At 41.2% G+C, this 19,788-nt stretch overlaps 1 protein-coding gene across 3 annotated transcripts in view; it reads right to left on the bottom strand.

Annotated features, from left to right (window-relative positions):
• The window catches only part of PTPRN2 (protein tyrosine phosphatase receptor type N2), a 1,058,681-nt gene that overhangs the window by 70,242 nt on the left and 968,651 nt on the right, over positions 1–19,788 (bottom strand). For all 3 annotated transcript variants that reach the window (XM_084620378.1, XM_084620379.1, XM_084620380.1), the window contains one exon: positions 1,851–1,998. In XM_084620378.1, the coding sequence (XP_084476504.1) occupies positions 1,851–1,998 (148 nt within the window). The remainder of the gene's footprint in view (positions 1–1,850; positions 1,999–19,788) is intronic.

The following is a 19,788-nucleotide window of genomic DNA, read 5'->3' as shown; positions in this document are numbered from 1 at the left end:
AGTGAAGCTTACTCTGTCCAATTTAGACTACTAGGGGAACATCAAGTACATTACTAGGCAGAATGCAATTTAAATTTTCCCAGGAAACTGGGTTTTAGCACTCTTACTTTCGCAAAAGGGGGATCTTTATTGGACTAACAGATCTCCGTTTTAAATCTCAGCCAACTTGTCACCTCTCCACAGCATAGTGTCCCCAACCACCGTACAGTATTAGTTCAGCTTGGACTCAGAGGGAAGAGTCACCTGCAGAGCAACCAATACCATTTCTGTCAGCATCTGTGCTTTCCTTGGCAGCCTTCCACTCAGCTGCTAACCAGGGATGATCCACCTTAGTTTAGGAGATGGGACAGATCACAGCTCAAAGTGGAATGACTGCAAGTCCATACTCACTAGCACACTTTAAGATGATTCATTTTGAGCAGTATCTGTTAACAAGATGTGATAAACTGCTCTATGCTAAGTCAGCAAATATTTTTCCTATTAGCACTTAAAAGGATGCAAAAGCTCTGCAGCTGTTTAGCTCTGGTGGATAAAGTTACTTTTCCAGAACTTGGTGCTTATTACTGCACTTCTGAGATTGAAACTTTTCAATAAGCCTGATTCCAAAGCCCACTGAAGCCACTGGAATCTTGCAATTTACTTCAGTGGGCTTTGGGTCAGCTCCACAGTCACAAAAGTGAATTGATAGTGCAAAAGTGACTATTCTTCACTATGTATTCTTCTGCTTTATGTACTCTTAGGAAAGATAGTGCTGGGAAGGGAACCTTGATCATAACTAAGCAGAATTAAAGGGCTTCCCAAGCTGCCATGCACTGAAGGGCTAAGTTAAGTAGCAATGTGGCACTATCAACCCTTCAGCTCTAATCCTGGCTCTGACTCAGTGTGTTACCTGTCTCCATTTCCCCAACTGTACAGTGTACACTTGCATCGGTCATAGGGAAAATTAATGTTTTCAGAGCACTTAAAAAATTTAAATAGTTAATGGTAACTGCCAAACCACACAACTAGATTGCGGGCACTCTTTGAAATAAAGCTGCCATTGCAGCTGGGGGTCCTGACTGTTCTTGGTTTAGGTTTTGTTCCACTGGTTATTTAATAAAAATTGTGGTCAATTTCTCTCTGTTTTTTATGGGGCTCAGCATTCAGCAAATAATGTTAGTTACTGCCAACGGTGTAATAATCTAGGAGAAAATACATACAGTAGATATGCTGCTTGTATTTATACTCGCAAAGACAGCCTTTTACATAAACCCCCCCCCCCCCACAGATTCTAGGAATACAAATACTGGCCACTTTCAGCCTTGTATTTCGTCCTAAGCCTAACCTAGAACAGCAGCCATTTCATAAGCTTTGCCAATTAAGCTGATAGGGGCTTACTCACTACAGCTGAGTATCTGATGAACAGATTACTCTGGCTCTCATTACAAACTGCTGGTATTACTGCTTTGCATGAACATGATACCAGCTCATCGAAAGCCAAGCCAAGCTTATTTCTACTCAGTAACCATAACTGCTGATCTTGCACAGAAACTGCATTACAGTGTTTGAAAAGCACGCTGGGGGTTGATTTACATGGTACAGCACTTGCTGTCACTGTTCTGAAACGTCGTATGATATAGCTATACATTTTGCAAGGAAAACATAAGGAGACAAGTCAAACGTCTGACAGGACAAACAGGCTGCATATCAAGCAAATATTGAAAGCTGTGATTTTCTTTTAGATAGAAACGAATACTGTTTCGCATAATGCTTTGCCATTCACCTGTAACTCTGATAATGCTTTACCAAAAGGTGGTAAGGAGAACATGAAGAAATTAATATATATTCATTCCAATTTCAAGGATACATACATGTTATGACACTTTGAGAGCGATTCTTCTGGACATTCTCCTCCTTCTGGGCAATGGTTGTAGCATTGGGTTCAGCTTGATAAGCACAAAGGGCCTCCCACTCTTTCTCCAGACGATTTTTATTCTTCAAATGGTCTTCCATATAGGACTGAAATGAAAAGAATATACCATCAGGCACCATTTTATATACAGGTTAGCAATGTACTATCCAAATAAAGGCCTGAGCTAAAAGAATGTATATACTATATTTGGGGTCGAAAGTAAAACTGGCCCAAACGTAAGGTGGTGCTTACAAAGCCAGAAACCAGGGGTGGTTCAGATCCTGCTCCAATTTTCCAAACTCTCAGAGTTCCAAGGGATTGAATAGGGGAGAAATGGAGAGTGCAGATAAGATGCTTCAGTTTGGCTTATCTGTAGGCGCAGGGAATAAGTGTTGAGAGTATATATACAAATAAAAACAACAGGAATTCTGAACCATGTTTGAATAGAGGTGATGATACATGAAAGGTCTTACTGTTAAATCACTGATTTATAATGTTTTTTAAACTCAATTATGACACACAAAATATGAATGTCTAACATTAAAAACAGTGCTTTAGCTTTGCTCAGGTGAAATGCTTTTAGGACCTCCCCAGCTCCAGCCCCAGCCCCAGAACATCAACCGTAAGCTATTTCCTCTTCAATACCTAGAAAAGTGGATACGTCCCTTTTAACCTCAGGTCAAGGAATGGAAGAGAAAGGTTATGTCCATTATTCAAACAATTATTGAACATATGATGATCCCATGTAAGATTGTGTGCTCTTCCAGGCAGCGTCCATGCCTTACCCTATAAAGTGTTGGTGCACTCACAAGGTGTAACAAACTTGCAGCATTTACAAACATAGCTGTTAAGAAGAGTATAAAATTGTTGGCCAAACATTTTTGTGATACTACATTATAAAAAATGCCTCTTCCTATCTTAGTAGGTATAGACAGGAGAGGTGGCTGATTGGATTGTCTGGGGAGAGCTGAGTCTGGGGGAGAGGGAGAGAGGGCTTCCCCTCTGACACCTGGACTCTTGCCTGGTGCCTTCCACACACTCGGCCTCCCATGCCCACCCACTGACCAACTGAGAGGAGGTGAAGAAGCAGACTAGCTCCAGCAAGCCCTCCCTCCTCCTTTTGTGCACTCCCAGGCACTCAGCAGACTTCTTGCTGCTGAAAGTTTCCTCACAGGCCATGTCCTCTAGAAGGTGTAGCTGTCAGAGCTGGGTTTCCAAACTTGCTGAGGGTCTGGCCAGATGATCTTTTACAGATTGGATTTTTTTCTCTCTCTGCACTAGGCTGGCGAGATGCCCAGTGCTCCTTCACAGCTTGCAGCATCCATAGGCCTCCAAGATGCTGTGAGAAGGGGAGGGGGCGGGGGAGGGAGGGAATAGGGGAAACACAGCTACCACTGGATATATTGCTAGTCATGCCCTGAGGGAAGATTTCTTCCTGACCCCCACAGAGATTTGGATAAGGGACAGTACCGTTCTAAAGGAGATTGTGATAACAAACGTGAATGAATAGTGTTGCAAATTGTGGCTGACATCCAGTGCACACAGGTGGCTTTGAGAGGCCAGCTCCAGGGTAAGCCCAAGCACAGTACCCTGACTGGTGGACCCTGTTCTCCATTAACCTGTGGGGTATGGGAAGGTCTTAAGTTTTTGCAGACTTAGTTATTCCCTTGACTACACCCTCATTCCGCCTCATGGGAAGAGAGATAAGGGTTTGGCATTGGGCTGAATCATGAATTTGGTAGTAGGAGTTTGGCAAAAGGTGGCCAACAACTATTCTTTTAAGTCTGCACTAGATCCAATTAATACCTTGTAATTTTGAGGGTGGGGGAAAATCAGTCCCTCCCTTTAATAGTAAAGTTAACAAAATTATGACCTGCTACTTTAAATCCATTTACATGTCTACATCTTTATTCTCCTGTATCTCCTCTTCAATCAGCAATAAAATACTTGGGGAAGCTGAGGGAGAAACTGAGGTTTGAAGAGGTTAAATGACATGCTAAAGATCATGAAGGAAATTTGGGGCAGAGTCATAAAAGAATACAGAATGCCACATTTTGAATCATAAACTTGAAGATCATTGTTCCTTAAAGCCCTTTGTTTGCAGTCAAGGCAGACCATTTTTTATTGTTTGCTTTTTCAAGCACCTACTAACATAGTTAATTCCACCGTGACACTTGCCTACAAATAATTGCCTGGAAAGATTTCCCAAAAAGCATTCAAATAGTTTCCATTCCTCAAAAATATTTTATGAAGACAATCCATACTATGAAATTGGAGAGAGTCCAGCGAAGGGCAACAAAAATGATTGGGGTCTGGAACACATGACTTATGGAGGAGAGGCTGAGGGAACTGGGATTGTTTAGTCTGCGGAAGAGAAGAATGAGGGGGAATTTGATAGCTGCTTTTAACTACCTGAAAGGTGGATCCAAAGAGGATGGATCTAGACTATTCTCAGTGATAGCAGATGACAGGACAAGGAGTAATGGTCTCAAGTTGCAGTGGGGGAGGTTTAGGTTGGATATTAGGAAAAACTTTTTCACTAGGAGGGTGGTGAAACACTGGAGTGCGTTACCTAGGGAGGTGGTAGAATCCCCTTCCTTAGAAGTTTTTAAGGTCAGGCTTGACAAAGCCCTGGCTGAGATGATTTAGTTGGGGATTGGTCCTGTCTGGGCAGGGGGTTGGACTAGATAACCTCCAGAGGTCCCTTCCAACTCTGATATTCTATGATTCTATGCCACATGCTCACTTCAAAACATATTTCAAGGAAGAGAGGCTATCATGACCTTTCCGCAGGTTTTGCGGAAAGATATCATAGGCTTGAAAACGGTCTCCGGCCATTACCATCTCATCGTGTTTCCTATAGAACAAGCAAAGCAGGATACTATTCTCTCTTGCAAATCAAACGATGTTTGTCAGTAAAGAAATGGTGTCTGACACACAGCTTTGTTTTCTGCAAAATACATGTCGTCGTCGTCCCCCTCGGCGGGGGTGTGTGTGTGTGTGAGGCTGAGGAGAGGAAATCAACCCACCAATACTGAAAAGAAAATAAATAAGGACATTTGTAGAAAAAAAAAAGATTTAGGTGTACCTTAAATGCCATTGAAACATATTAGACTAAAAGAGATTTTTGGAGAGACAGAGAAATAGTAGTGGCTTAGAAACAGACAAGATTGTTGTATCTAACGGGCCTGAGACAGGGTGAGGAAAAGGGCATTTATGTTGTTAAGCAAAGATTACCCTTCTTAAAGGCAAGTTAGCACATATGGAAAAAGAAAATAAGTGAAAGAGTGGTACTGTACAGGAATCAGGGTACCACAGAACCAAGATCTTTGGGTATTGGAGAGCTGTTTATTATGTGATGGTCAAAGAGCAGACGACAACGGCAATCATTTCTGAGGACAACCAATAGTATCTTCAGATTTTAAACCACGGTCCTGCAATGTGATTCATGGAGGCAGGCCCCTATACCTGTGTAAAAGTCCCCCTCACATCAGTGGGACTCTGTACAGGTATAAGGGTCTGACAATACAGGGTCTCTTTGATCAGATTCCTAAAACGAGGCCTTAGGTAATAAGTAGTTTTCACCACCATCCTACCCAGGGCATTTCCAGTTGCTTCTATTTGTCACCTCAAAGATATCATTTTCCTTTCATTGTTTACATTCTCTGTAAATAGCCGAGTATATAGAACAGTTAAGGTACTTGATTTTTCAGATGTGTGTGAATTTTAAAACAGCTTATGCTTTTTAAAATTTTTTTTAAAAGGAATAACTTCCTATTCTAGACAAATCTTAATTTTTCCTGACACTTGCCTGTAAACCTTAAGTGAAAATACAAATGAATAAGGAGAAAATGCATTCAAAACCTTGCCTCTAACAAAGACAGCTGTCTCTCAAATCATAATCAACACTTAACTTTGTTCAAACTGATCAGAGCAACACAAACCATTTTCAGTATAGAGCACCAAGAATTAGGAGATGTTTGAATGGCTATATCCAGATGTGAGGGGGTCTCTCTGTTCAGGGAGACCTACTAGTTAAAAACAATCGTGCAAGCAAATGCATTAAAATGAAAAAGAAAGAAAGAAAAAAAAATAGGAACAGCTTCAAACCACTCAGAAATCAAGAAACTCTGCCATAATTAAGCCACATACTTTAATTTATGGTCCCTTAAAGCAAACCCCATTCCCCACTGCATTTGACTAGACAGGAACTAGACAGGATATTCTGAAACATCCTCATGGGAATTCCTGGGAGTACGCTACACTCACTGGTGTGCTTCTGATATTTTAGAGTTTGTGCATGTCTACTCAAATCCACTCACTAATTAGGATATTTTCATGAGACATTCTGCAATGCTTGCTTGGCACAATGGAAGTTCATTAACTGCATATCAAACACACACACTGTTTCACAGTTCCAGAGTAGCACACAAGAGAAAGGGAGGTTGTCACCATTATTTTAATATTACTCAAAGCACTGTGTACGCAGGCAGTGGCTGATCTCACCAAGGTGCCCACTTCTAGATCTGTCGTCAGCTTTGAGCCTGCAATCCTGAGTGAATTGCTGTTGTCTACAGTGTTGGGTGGAAGCCCAGATTCAAGTGTCCTTGGGCAGTTAAGCTTCATGAGGTTTTCACTTTCCTCAAGCAGAGATGGGCCCAGTGATGCTGCGCATTCATTTGTAGCAGAGCTTACACTTTCCCTTCTATGTCCAGATAAGTTGCTCTTGCCATTGAGGGAAGAAGGTGGATTCAAGAGATGCACCCAGTGCCCACAGTGGGTGCAACGTGTTCTTAAATCAATTAATAGCCTATTTTATAATCAGCAAGGACATGCCATTTCAAAGTCTCAGTGTACTACATTAGGATTCTGCTAGGGTATAAGAAAGCTGTCCTTTGGGAAGGACAGAGAACTAACACACTTGATGGTTGTCTTGTGGACCATACTAAGACAGGTTGGAAGTTCCTGAAAATGGGCAAGTAGCCAACACCTAAAGGTATGGTTGGGGCTTGGTAAGGACTTCCTGACTGGTTTTTATGTGGTTAACCTGATTCTTGTAATAGAATAGCAGTTAATTTGATACCACACCACTTGGCTGTTTTTATTTAAGGCCTTGCATTTGTGGTGTTTTGTGAATAAATTAAGATTGACAAACCTCAAACTGAAATCCTATAGTACTGATGTATCTCCACATACACTGTCTTTTCTGTCTGTCTGTCTATGTGTAGCATGGCCACCGTCTGCTTTCAAAGCACCTATTTTGTTCGAAGCTGTTCAGCAGTTACAAAAGACAATTATTTTTGGCAGAACACTTCCTGTACTGATCATTGCTTAGAAAAACAGTCCTTTGATGCATTCCGTCATGAATGAGAATGCCTCTTCCAGTAAAAGATCAGCAACTTTAATATGATGGACCTTGGCAGGTTTAATCTAATCTCAAATGTCAACTGTGAAGAGTGGATTGAATATTATCTTAATCCTTGTGACCAGTGACCACACAAATCCACACCTTACTCCTAATGAGGTGAAATCCATTGCCCTCAAAGTCCAAGTTGCTTTTGATTTCCTTGCACTATCTTTGTAAAAATAAGGATTTGACATGCGAGAGCTTCAGAGTGGCGCAGATTATACCAACCCCCTCCCTCGAAAGGAAGCAGGGAACTCACAGAGCCCTGCATCCTTGTCAGGCACAGGGTTTAACACCTCTCTTCCAAGAAAAGGTGCAGCACTACATCACAAACTCCATGGACTTCCCAAGATCTGCAGGGTGCCAAGAGCCATACAGAGCACAGCAGCTGCTCTGGTGCTGCTCCTTGGACAGTATCCCTCCTCCCAAGAACTCCATTAAAGGCAGGAGAGGCCCGACGTGGGCTGGGCTAGGCAGAAATGTCATATGCCCTCTTACTGCATTACATTTCCAGAAAAAACACTTCAGGCGTAACTTAGCTGTGCACTGCTACCTCAACCCCAAGTAGCCTGCCCACTCCCCTCTACATTGGAACCACACAGCACTTTCTGCAGTGCCCAGGGGAAGAGGGAGATGTGTGGGCGTGAAAGTAGCTGATCCTGTTTCCACATGGAAAGTTTAGGGAGAAATGCAGAGGGGACCCTCTCCATGCCACTCATAAGGGTTTGGTGTTTTCAGGATGCTGTCATTTGTCTCCGAAATGGGAATTTAGATACAAGAGAATTGGCTCTGTATATTATATTGCATCTGAAATGTCACATTAAACACTGAAGAACCCTTCTTGCAGCAGCTCATTTCCTGCTGTTTCCTCTTGTTTTTTCTTGTTCTTTCCAATTTGACCCTGAGATACTTTTTTAAAAAAATATGAATTTTCCCTTTTGTTGTGATTACCCTGTGGTTCCAAGCCTTGTTTTGTACATTTTGCTGGCACAGTATATCTCATCCCATAGCTTCTTTTCATCCAATCTCTTTGTCTATTTTTCTTAATATATTCCTTTGCTGTGTCTTACACCAATATATTTCTCCTCTTTAAGGAGTAACTCTGTTTTACCTTCACGTCATATGCTTTTTTCATAATTTTTCTGCTTTACTATTTACTCCATAGTGGTCTCAGGGTAGAATTCTTTCCTGCTGCCTGCAGCTCCCAGAATTACAGAAGTCAGAGATGTAAAAAAGACCTAACCTAGCAGTTCCCAGACTGTGTCTCACAACCCCAAATGGTCATGGTCATGCCATCAGCAGATAGAGTCGCAGAGATCCCTACTTGTGCGGATAATGCCACTTTGCTCTGCACAGCATGACCTCACATGTATGGTGTGTGCAAGGTCCCGATTCATAGAGGAAGCCATTTTGCTCTACAAAATGAAATCCCCTGCACAGTGTGACCTCGCATGCGCTATATGTAAGAGGTCATACTATGCGGAAGACGCCATTTCATAGAGCAAAATGGCATCCCCCGTGCTATCTGGGGTCCCAGCAGGAAATACTTGAGTAAAATGGGGTTGTGGTGGCAAAACGTTTGGGAACCCTTGGCCTAGATGATCATCCAGTGCCTGTCCCTTCAAATGCAGGATTGTTCCCAGTACTTCAGTTGCTAAGTTTGCCCAGCCTAGTTTTAAACATCCAACATCCGATAGCTTAAAACAGCTCATTATCAGGAAATTATCTCTGACTTTCCACCTAAATCATCTTTTTCCTAGTTCCATCCCATATGTACTAGTTGGATCTCTTTCTACTACCAAAAGATCCAATCCAGCAAGCTGGTACTATGCAAGGAGCAATTGTCAGACTGAACCCTAAAGAATTCTTCTCTTCCTTGCAATTTACATCCTTTGAATGTATGACAATTTATCTAGCCCCATGTTTAGCTACCACACAGCCAGGTGGGGAATACTATTTAACATTTACATTATATATTGATCTCTCCAGCTCTGTGATAATTTTTGTTGCCCTCTTCTGACCTCCTTCTAGTTTGTAACCAGTATTTGGGAAGTGTGGTACCCTGAATTGAACACAACATTCCAGGTGAGGTAAAGACTCTATTAGAAGGGACATTAATTTCTTGCTTTTGCATATGCAGCCCACCACTGTACTGGCCTTGCTTACTTTACAAACTTACATCAAATTTGCTGTCCAGTGTAGCCCTTATATTTCTTTCAGCCTTCTCTCTGTCACTGAGTACATGTCCTTTACGATCATTTTCCCTTAGATGTATTCCTGCTTCATCCTTATGCTGGTTTGTGAGCCAGTGGAGCCATGCAGATCATAGGCCCCCACTGGTCACAACTCACCATGTATTTAAGATGAATTTCATATTATCTGGTGTCTAAGTTTTCAGCCTAGCTATGTGCTTTTGTACTATTTCCCCATCCTCATCCGTGTTCGCAACACCTCCTAATTTAGTCCCACTTGCAAATGTCACTAAAAAGCCATTCCCTCCCACTTCCAGATCATAAATTAAGATGTTAGATTAAACAGCACCGAACACCAATGCCGGTGGTACTTTGCTAGATACCACCTCTATATATTGCTGTTTATCATTACTCTGTGTGTACCACCCGTTTGCGTTTCAATCCACGACAGCCCCCTAAAACAATTCAAATTAAGCTTTCAATTAACATTTCATGAGACAGTTTCAATGCTTTATTAAAATCTAAATCTATTACATCTACCATTTTCATTCCACCTACTGATTTATTCTCTTTTAAAAAAAGCAATCAAGTTTGTTCAGGCAAGATTTATTCTTTATTAAACCTATGCAGATTCTGACTTATGGTGCAGTTTCTCTCTCGGAGGGATGGTGGGAGATTTTCAAACACTCACAAAGAACAACGAGGCACCTAATTTCCCCCTACCCCCGACTCTGCGCCTCAAGAAATCAATGGGAACCAAACATTTAACTCCCTTTTGTCTCTTTGAAACTCTCCTCTACTTTGTGATTTCTGCTTTTAATATTTGTTCCATTATTTTCTAGAGCTAGAATCTGGATGTAAGGAATGGCAATAGCTACCACTTCCCTCCTCCTGAGAGAAACAATGTTTGCTTTTCTCTAAATATTTTGGTGCATCCACTATTGTCCATGGTACAATAAATCCTGTAGTTAATTTCCTTAAAACCTCAGTATGCGTAGTATCCAGACCACCATGTTAATAATTATAGGAAAGACTCATTTTTAAAGGAGCTTCCTTGCTTACTAAAGCTCTGATTGTTGCCAAGAGACCTGTGTGTCCATATGGAGCCCAAATGACTTCCGACTAGGATTTGAGCAGAAGCAGGGACCATCCATGGAACTCTGTTGAAGTTATGGGTCTCCCTGTGTGCACATGGGTCTGCTCATGCACACCAGATTGCAGGACTGGAGCCTAACTATGCAAATTTCTTTTCTCAATGAAGACAAGACTTTTTAAAAAATTATTTTGAGTCACTTAATCTATTCCTCGTCCTCATCTACCTTTTCTTCCTATACTGATATATTGTGAAAGTCCTCCCTTCCCCATCAAAATAATAATCACTAATTCAGCATTAAAGATATTCATGCTGCTCAGATCCTACAAAATTACAATAACTTGGAGTCTAATATGCAAATGTGGCAAGCCCTACAGAGTCTGCACACTTCTGCTAGAAAGCCAAGCTGCAGATATTACAGGCTATGTGATACTGATTCCCATTTTTCAGTTTAGGTGGGAAAGCAGGGGGAATTATTGGGCCTTATGTGCCCTCTAATTAGACATTGGGGCTACAAAAAAAAATCTATTAAAATAACAATAGAGACCCAGTAGCTCATCATCTGTTTCTCACCCGTGAGCTCACCTTTAGAAGCAAATTCAGTAAATTAACAGTCACAAAACCTCATGTGTCTTGCAACAAATGGGGGGGGGGGAATCCTAGCTCCACTGATGTTAATGGTAAAACTCCTATTTAATTTCAGTGGAGCCAGAATTTCACCCATACATTACATTACCTATCCATTTCACACAACCATCTAAACCTCTCCCTCTTTTCTCCCTTTACCCTTTGTACTAGAGAGAGAGAGAGAGAGAGCGCGAGCGCGACCGTGAGCCTGGAGCACTGGACCTGGTGCAAGACCAGAGGCCTGAAACAGATGCTGTGAAACAAAGTCAAGCCATGTATTAAAGCAGATACTTATAAATTCACCGTCCAGTACATTCACTTGGTGAAGTTGTTGCTAGAACTAGGGGTCACCAAATGAAATTAATAGGCAGCAGGTTTAAAACAAATAAAAGGAAGTATTTCTTAATACAACGCATAGTCAACCTGTGGAACTTTTTGCCAGAGGAGGTTGTGAAGGCCAAAAGTATAACTGGGCTCAAAAAAGAACTAGATAAATTCATGGAGGATAGGTCCATCAATGGCTATTAGCCAGGATGGACCGGGATGGTGTCCCTAGCCTCTGTTTGTCAGAAGCTATGAATGAGCAACAGGGCATGGATCACTTGATGATTACTTGCTCTGTTCATTCCCTCTGGGGCACCTGGCATTGGCCACTGTCAGAAGACAGGATACTGGGCTAGATGGACCTTTGGTCTGGCCCAGTATGGCCATTCTTATGTAGTGTACTAGGTACTATATATTTACGTAAATATATTTCAGCTAGTACAGATACATCCCAATCTAGTACAAGATGTTTTGACAAAATAATGAAAAAGGATGTTGTGTCCAAGGGGAGGTAACAAACAGATGTCATGAAATACGTAAGGTGTGTGTAAATTGTGTATGTGAGTTATTTGTCTCAGCCTATATGTGTCGGGGTACTTCACCTTAATTCTTTGTTCGGCCGAGGGGGCAGTGGAAAGTCCCACCGCTGACTGAGCTGTTCCTTGCCACGGGGGCAGTCATGTGTTAGCGTACCTGTAACCATGGATTCAGGACGCCAGGACTGTGTCTTGCCAGCAATAAACCTGGTTAAGTGCCTTTGTCACTAAACTGTGCCTGTGGTCTTTCTTTATGAGTAACGTCGAAGTCTGCTGAATGAGCAGGCTGCCCTATCTTCTCCAAGGACAGAAGCACTGAGCAGCCTAAACCGTGTTACTGAGGTAACGACATTCCAGCCTTCAGCACTTAACAGCAATGAGTAGTATTATCGAGGTTTGCTGAACCAGCTATCTGCAAAGAGCTACACAGCATACTGAAAGAACACACACACGCAAGGAACTGACAACATCCCTGCCCTCTCAGATCTCTTGACCGTTCTCCAGAAGATCTGATAGTTTAAACTGTGTTTCCATTGTGATCACAAATGAAAATCTATGTACAATAGATAGGGCCCTACCAAATTCAGAGTCCCTTTTGGTCAATTTCACAGTCATCGGATTTTTAAAATAGTAAATTTCATGGTGTTGTAACTGTAGGGGTCTTGACCCAACTCTGAAGGCAGCAGCGCAGAAGTAAGGGTGGCATGGAATGGTATTGCCACCCTTACTTCTACACTGCTGCCAATGGGACGCTGCCTTCCGAAGTGCGCACATGGCTAGCAGCCACCACTCTCCAACCACCCAGCTCTGAAGGGAGCGCAGAGGTAAGGATGGCGATACCGCAACTCCTCTTAAATAACCTTGTGACACCCCCCCGCAACAATCCTCTTTTGGGTCAGTACCCCCAGTTTGAGAGACGCTGGTCTCCCCTGTGAAATCTGTATAGTATGAGGTAAAAGTACACAAAAGATCAGATTTCACGGTCCATGACATATTTTTCACGGCCGCGAATTTGGTAGGGCCCTAACAATAGGGGAAAAAAGGGGGCTTTGTCCATCATCTGTGTGAATCTTCACAAACTACGCTGAGTATGATATTTTTCTCTTCAACATTTAAGAAATAGGAGTACAATACTTTGCTTTAGTTTAATTTTGCTCAGACTTCTCAATATCTGATCATAATTGGAAGGAAAAGGACAGTTTTTGAAGTAGTACGTATGCCTGTTAACTCAGCCTGGCAAAACTATCAAGAAAATTTACCAACACAGGCACAGAATACCGTTAATATGATGGATGGGGATTACAAAAACAAAAACAAAAAACAAAACAAAAAAAGCAAAGAAATAATTTTCTCAGGCAACTACTCACCCTAGGTGAAAGACTGTTTTAACTAGATTACTTGATTCGTAAATTAATGCTAACTTCTATTGTGGTAGCACTAAACAATAAAAATTGTCACCTTGTACTTTAGATTTTATATTTATAAATGCAAAGATTGTTGTAAATGACTGAGTGTGCAGTGGAACTGTACTCACAGAGCACAATATTGCTATAGCAAACTATTTTTAAAGATAACCCCCAGGATCTCTAGGGAAATCTCATCTTTGTACTGAACAGCACATGACAGTATCTGCCAAACTAAACTACACAATACAACTTTTAGAATAACGTTTATTCAAAAGGACATTAAATGGCAACCTGTGTTCTGTTTACCTAAATTAATATACCCTTGATGCAGTGGATATCACGACGTCCCCCACTTTTAATGCTCTGATAACAGAGTTTTGTAACATGTAAAAGGATTATTTCAATCCAATCAGCAGGTGCTGGGATCAGTGTGTGTCAGACAAACACTTGCTAATCCCTTTTCTTACAGCTCCCAGCTGCCAAAGGTGCTCAAATCCAAATGAAATAGTGGGATACAACCTGTGTGGATTGAGGCAGATTTTCAGCTCTGTTGAATCTCCTGAAAATTACATGTTATCCTGACCATTGTTAGAGGCAGAAGGGATGGGGTTAGTAGGCTTTCTTTAAAAGGTAAATAAGAAAATGAATACTGAAGTACTTCCACTACCTAAAATGCAGTGTAAGGGAAACTCACTCAATTTATAATCTCTTCTCAGATTACCTGCTAGTAGTGGTGTTTGCTGGGTCTTAAAACAACCCCTAACCCACATACAGCTACCAAATTATGCCTATAAAGTTTAATCCCTACAATTACTGTGCTTTAAATAAACCTTCAAGAATAGGGAGAAGATGATTACCAAAAAGGCAATACAATACTCTGTAACAAATTTTGTATTTCTGTAGCTTCTTCCATCCACCCATCTCGAAGCACTCCCAGCACTCCTGCAAGGGAGGCAAATATTACTGCCAATTTACACATAGAGAACAGAAGGACAGAAGCCCTGAAGTCAATTGCCCAAGGTCACAGCCTATCGTACAGCTGGGAAAAGAACTCAGATCTCGACTCACAGCCTTGGGCCTTAACCTTCCTTTCATGACTGTTCATAACAGGTCTAAAACTAGTGTTAACGAATACATCTGATGCCACTGTAGTAATTAGGTGTTTGGGGTTTCTAAAAGATAAAGGATTAGAGTTGCTGGTGAAGACAGTAATGTAACAATGTCATTTATCACAACTGCTATATTCTATTTATACATGAAATTCCAGGTTAAATACAGGAGGGGCAAAGGATGAATTAGCTCAAAATCATTTTTTATTTTTTCTATTACTCCCCCCCAACACACACACACGCTGGCTTTTGATAATAGAGATTTAAAATAAACAAAGAGGGCTATTTTTAAAAAAATTGTGAAATCAAATAATTTAGCTGAATGTTGCCATTTCACAGTATTTGACATATTATAATTAGTATATGCACAAAACTTAAAAAAAAACTTATTTCAAAGTCAACTGTGCACAATGGGAAGGGACACCAAGAATGAATGCTGTTAAATTATTCATGAGTAGTTTTTCTATGAGCTTTTTTCAGTAGCTTTGCTAAAAAGCAAAATCACTAGCCATACAGTTATATCAAAATTAGTAGATGTCACTAATTAAAAACAATATACAAACCAAACAACCACCTCATCACTGACAGAGTTATATGTTCAAATATATATGCAAGAGCTGTACCCCAAAAAGCTCAGAATTGCTTGCCTGTTCTGGTGCACAATTACACTTCCACATACATTTTCATTCTTTTTTTAGAAGAATTTTTAAAGATGATCCATTTTCCACGCTTCCATTTTCTACTAATGATCTCACATCAAACAATAAATGCAAGATGCAAGTGTGATTTACATGTGGGAGTATTGTGTGCCTAAATGAGAGCTTTAAAGATATTAGACACCTACTTACTAATTGAGAACACAAAAATAAAAGCCATACCTTAAGGCCCATTAACACAATTATACATCGAAGTTTGGGTTCCCTATCGGATACTATATTTGCAAATTAAAGCCTTAATTATCTTTTTCAAAGCACTAAGACATTCATATCCATTTACTACACACAGAAAATTACTGATGAATAAATATTTGGTTCTAAAAATGTTCAGTCTCAAAAATGTGTGTCTATTGTGTTGTTGAGTACTACAAAGATAGAGACCAGGGAAAATCTAACCAACCATGACAAAAGACATCAACAGATACAATATATATATATTGACTTGTAGATGTGGGGCCAAACTATAGCCTTGCTAGCAGTTGGCCATCTTGTGGAGGGCAGGAACGTCATGTCTATAGACATAACGCATAGTACAAAGCAACAGTGTGCTGCAACTTTTACTACACGTCAAAGAAGGCAGCCAGTTCTTTCCTGAGACCAACCGTGCCACATCAAGAAAACATTAAAAAACAGAACACAGTTATGAGAGACAAGAGAAGAAGTTAAAAAAAATGGATGATGGGACAGTGTTATATACATATATATGTTACATGCATACACATTCACATTCCTCTCTCTGTAGCACACAGAAGCACACATGTAAAGGGGAAAAAGGGGCAGAGGGATGGAGGGCAAAATCAGCCCTTTTATGGGAACACTCACACAAGACCCATGACCAGGAAACTCTGGCCACCAGGGCTTCTCACCATTAAACCTTGGATCTCAGGATCACAGTGAAAAAATTCCATGGATCTTGGGACATCCACACTACTTTCCCAGTACTACTGGCTTTGGTAGCAACGGTCAAGAGCTTCCAGGCTGGCTGCTCGCTCAGACTCTTGTGGCAGTTTGGGGACTTTGGAATATATTTCAGGGTACAGAAGAATCCACATAAGATTAGTGACATGGTCCATGCTGGAAAATCCTTCTACGTTTCAAGGAGGCGGCTGGATAACGATGATGTGGAGAGAGGACCTTCCATGGCTGTACCCCCTTCCTGGTCAGATATACCTACCCCAACTGCAGAGCCAACATGCAGGGAGAGATTCTGTGGTGTTGGGGATAGGGAAGCTGCTCTTAGCTCAGGCTCAGCCCCTTGCAGCACAACAAAAAGTGGCTCATTTTTGTCAAAATTCCATCTATCCTCCTTGGGATTTTCAATAGTGCATGGTCTAGACTTGAGATGAGAATGCAGGAAGTACGGGGCAAAGAGCAAATTAAGGGGAACACAGGGAAAATAATGTGACATGAGGAGAGAAAGAGAATTCAGCAACAGCAAACATGGCTTAATGGAAAAGAGCCCGGATTCTGATGAAAGCAGATGCTGCTTTCTAAAGAACGAGAATTACAGAAATGAAGAAAACAGACATGTGATAAACCAAGGAAAGGGCATGCAGAGTGAAGAAGAGACTCTTAGGAACATAAATAACATTTGCTCATATTTTATTGCTTTCCCCTGGCAAATGTCTCTTTTCACACCCTAAGTTGGGAGAAAAGGATAGGAGAGCTGTTCTGAGCAGTTGGTAAATTAGTACTGCCTACTCAGAATTCTGCAGTTAAGAAGCTGGAGAAAACAACCTAACGTTCAGTGTTGATGATAGCTGAGGGTCTGGTAGACCCCAGACTCAGCATATTTGGGGAACTGCCCCTTGAAAAAGCTGATTTGTTACCAACTCTGCACTAACAAAAATACAAGCAAATGGGCACCATTCTACCCGTATAGTGGTGACTAATGGGGGCCTATACACCACCATTTTAGCTTAAAAGAGTCTTTTGGTTTGGAGACCGCCACAAATGTCTTAACCATTCTAAAGCCAGTTATCCTGTAATCCAGGTGACAGATACCTTACTCCTAGATTAAGAGACCAATGCTAAATTATCTCTCAGAACAACTAAATATGAATAGACTAGCAAATCTACTAACAGAACTCCCCTATGTTTTCATATGTTATGTAGGTTGGGTGGGGAAAGACAAAGGAAAAAACAACAGTCAAAAAACTCCACCAAAGGGCCTGATCCAATGTCTAGTGAAGTCAGTGAGAAGGCCCCAATTAACTTCAATATTAGGGCCTCATCTGGTGAATAATCTATTTGAACAGCAAGCATTCTGAAGCAGAACGGATTAAAAAAAAATGGATTTTCTGTCCTCTGAAATCTGACCCATGAAAAATTTTCATATAGAGATAGATACAAACACAAATTGGGACAAAGCCATTTTTTTTTAAATGAAAGAAAATTCTAGAAAAAATCGTTCAGGTCAATCAGAACATTTATTTAGACACATTCAAAACATTGTTTTAATTTTGACCATTTTAATTTTTTAAATGAATGTAAAATATATTTCAAAACAAAAAGGTGTGTCAAAATGAAAAACTGAATCTTTCCAATCTGAAAATGCCCAAATGGGATTTCAAAACTTTTCTCCAATTTTTCTTTAAATAAAATTCCATTGAAATTGATATAATCGCATGCAAAATTCCAGTTTACTTGAAACATCATTGAAAATGGCAAACATGGTTTCAATGAAAAATTTTCTACCAGCTCTATTCCCAAACTGTATTTTATTAAGCTACATCTGAGACAATCCAGGCTATAATCCTCTCAAGAAAAGGGCCTGCACAGATCCATACACTGCACAGAGTTTTGTTTACTCTAATAGTACTCACATGGATATATGTGGATGAATCTCCATTTGCAGGACTAGAGAATCAAACTGTTCATATTTCAAACTAACTAACATTTTGGTCTCAAGTCTATCTGAACTGATGCTTTCATCTGCTACTAATTTTCTTCCTGGTAATAAAGAAAATTGCTCGATTGCAGGGAGGAAGGATACACTACTGTTTTGAACTAAACAAACAGCTTGTATGTCTAACGTCTATACTGAAATCACGGGGTGTGACTGCAGTTCGTGTGCACATACCGGAGCTAGCTAGATCAGTACCAGAGCACGGAAGCTGCGACAGCACGTATACTTCAGCTAGGGTTGCCAACTCTGACTGAAGCTATTCCGGAAGATTTCCCCCCCCGCCCAACATGAAAAAATGTCCTTTTCTTAAAATATCCTATTAAAATTTCCTGGATTGCTTTCAGCAGTCACCAGGAGATGGATGCTGATTCCGGGAGACTCCAGGCCAATTCTGGTGGGTTGGCAACCCTAACTTCAAATGCCTTCTCCACCCCAGGAAGAGAGGGGACTTGAACCAAGAGTTTCCCACATCTCAGATGAGTACCCTAATCCTGGGGTTAGAAGTGGTGAGGGAGCTCCTCTTCCTCCTCCTCCACCCAGCTGTTTTGTGCAAGTTGATCTAGAGGACCCAAATCTGGTAGACGAGCCCTGAGCCCGTCTACTGGATCAGGCCCCGCAGGAGAGTCAGATGTTCAGACACCTTTCCTCCCCCAGTTCGTGCATTGCTCTGGGGATCAGGTGTTCAGATCCCTAGAGCGAGGCCACAGTGCACCTGCCTACAGGCTGACACATAGGTGCCTACGGAACTTTTACTGCCAAAGTTTAGGTGCTGACCGAGGTTAGACACCTACAGGGTTTGGCAGCATCTGCACGGGGACTGCAAGTATCCCGGTGAGGCCTGATTTGGGGATGGAAGCGCCCATGTTCTTTTGTGACTCTAGTCCATGCTGCAATTACATCCCATGGCTGCCATACAGATAGATCCAAAAATGCAAATAAGAGGAGACCCATCAGTAAATGAGCAAGGAGTCAGAGATCAGCGTGCAAATAATAGCACAAATATTTCTCGGAATCTGATATCGTGCATTCACACTTGGGCAGCTGCTGGGTGCATGTTGCACCTAAATGCTGAGATAGGTGCACTCTTGGGGACGTAAAATACCTTCTTTCAAGCTGCAAGATTGGTTGATTGGTTTAAGCCCCATTTTAGATAAATTCTATATCATGTAATTACATCTGCCTCCCAAACTTTCACTGCAGTTTCCTTTCAATGTAACATTCAACTCCTGCCCTAAACGGTTTGTTTATTACAGATTAAAAAGGCCACCTATTGATCTGCTTAGGTGCTTTTGCAATAATTTAAAATGCAAATATATACAACCCACACCATTACAACTAAATTGCCTCTTCCATAGTGTTATATATTATTACTGTAGGGTGTTAAACAGCTTCCAAGTTCAGCCTAACAGTTGGCTGCATTTCAACGATAAATGAGGCACCTGTACATAAACAGTTTATGGGGCTCAGTGCTACTATCATTCTGGGTCCAGGACTCCTGCCTGAAGTCAATGGCAACTGCTGTGGAACAATAGCAGGACTAGACCCATAGGGCTAGTTCTGCTTCCTTTAATCATCTGAG

This window comes from Lepidochelys olivacea (assembly GCF_965140295.1).
Source record: "Lepidochelys olivacea isolate rLepOli2 genome assembly, chromosome: 2".
Taxonomy (NCBI): domain Eukaryota; kingdom Metazoa; phylum Chordata; order Testudines; family Cheloniidae; genus Lepidochelys; species Lepidochelys olivacea.
Note: the sequence above shows the minus strand (reverse complement) of the source record. Positions and strands in the feature narration are given on the sequence as shown.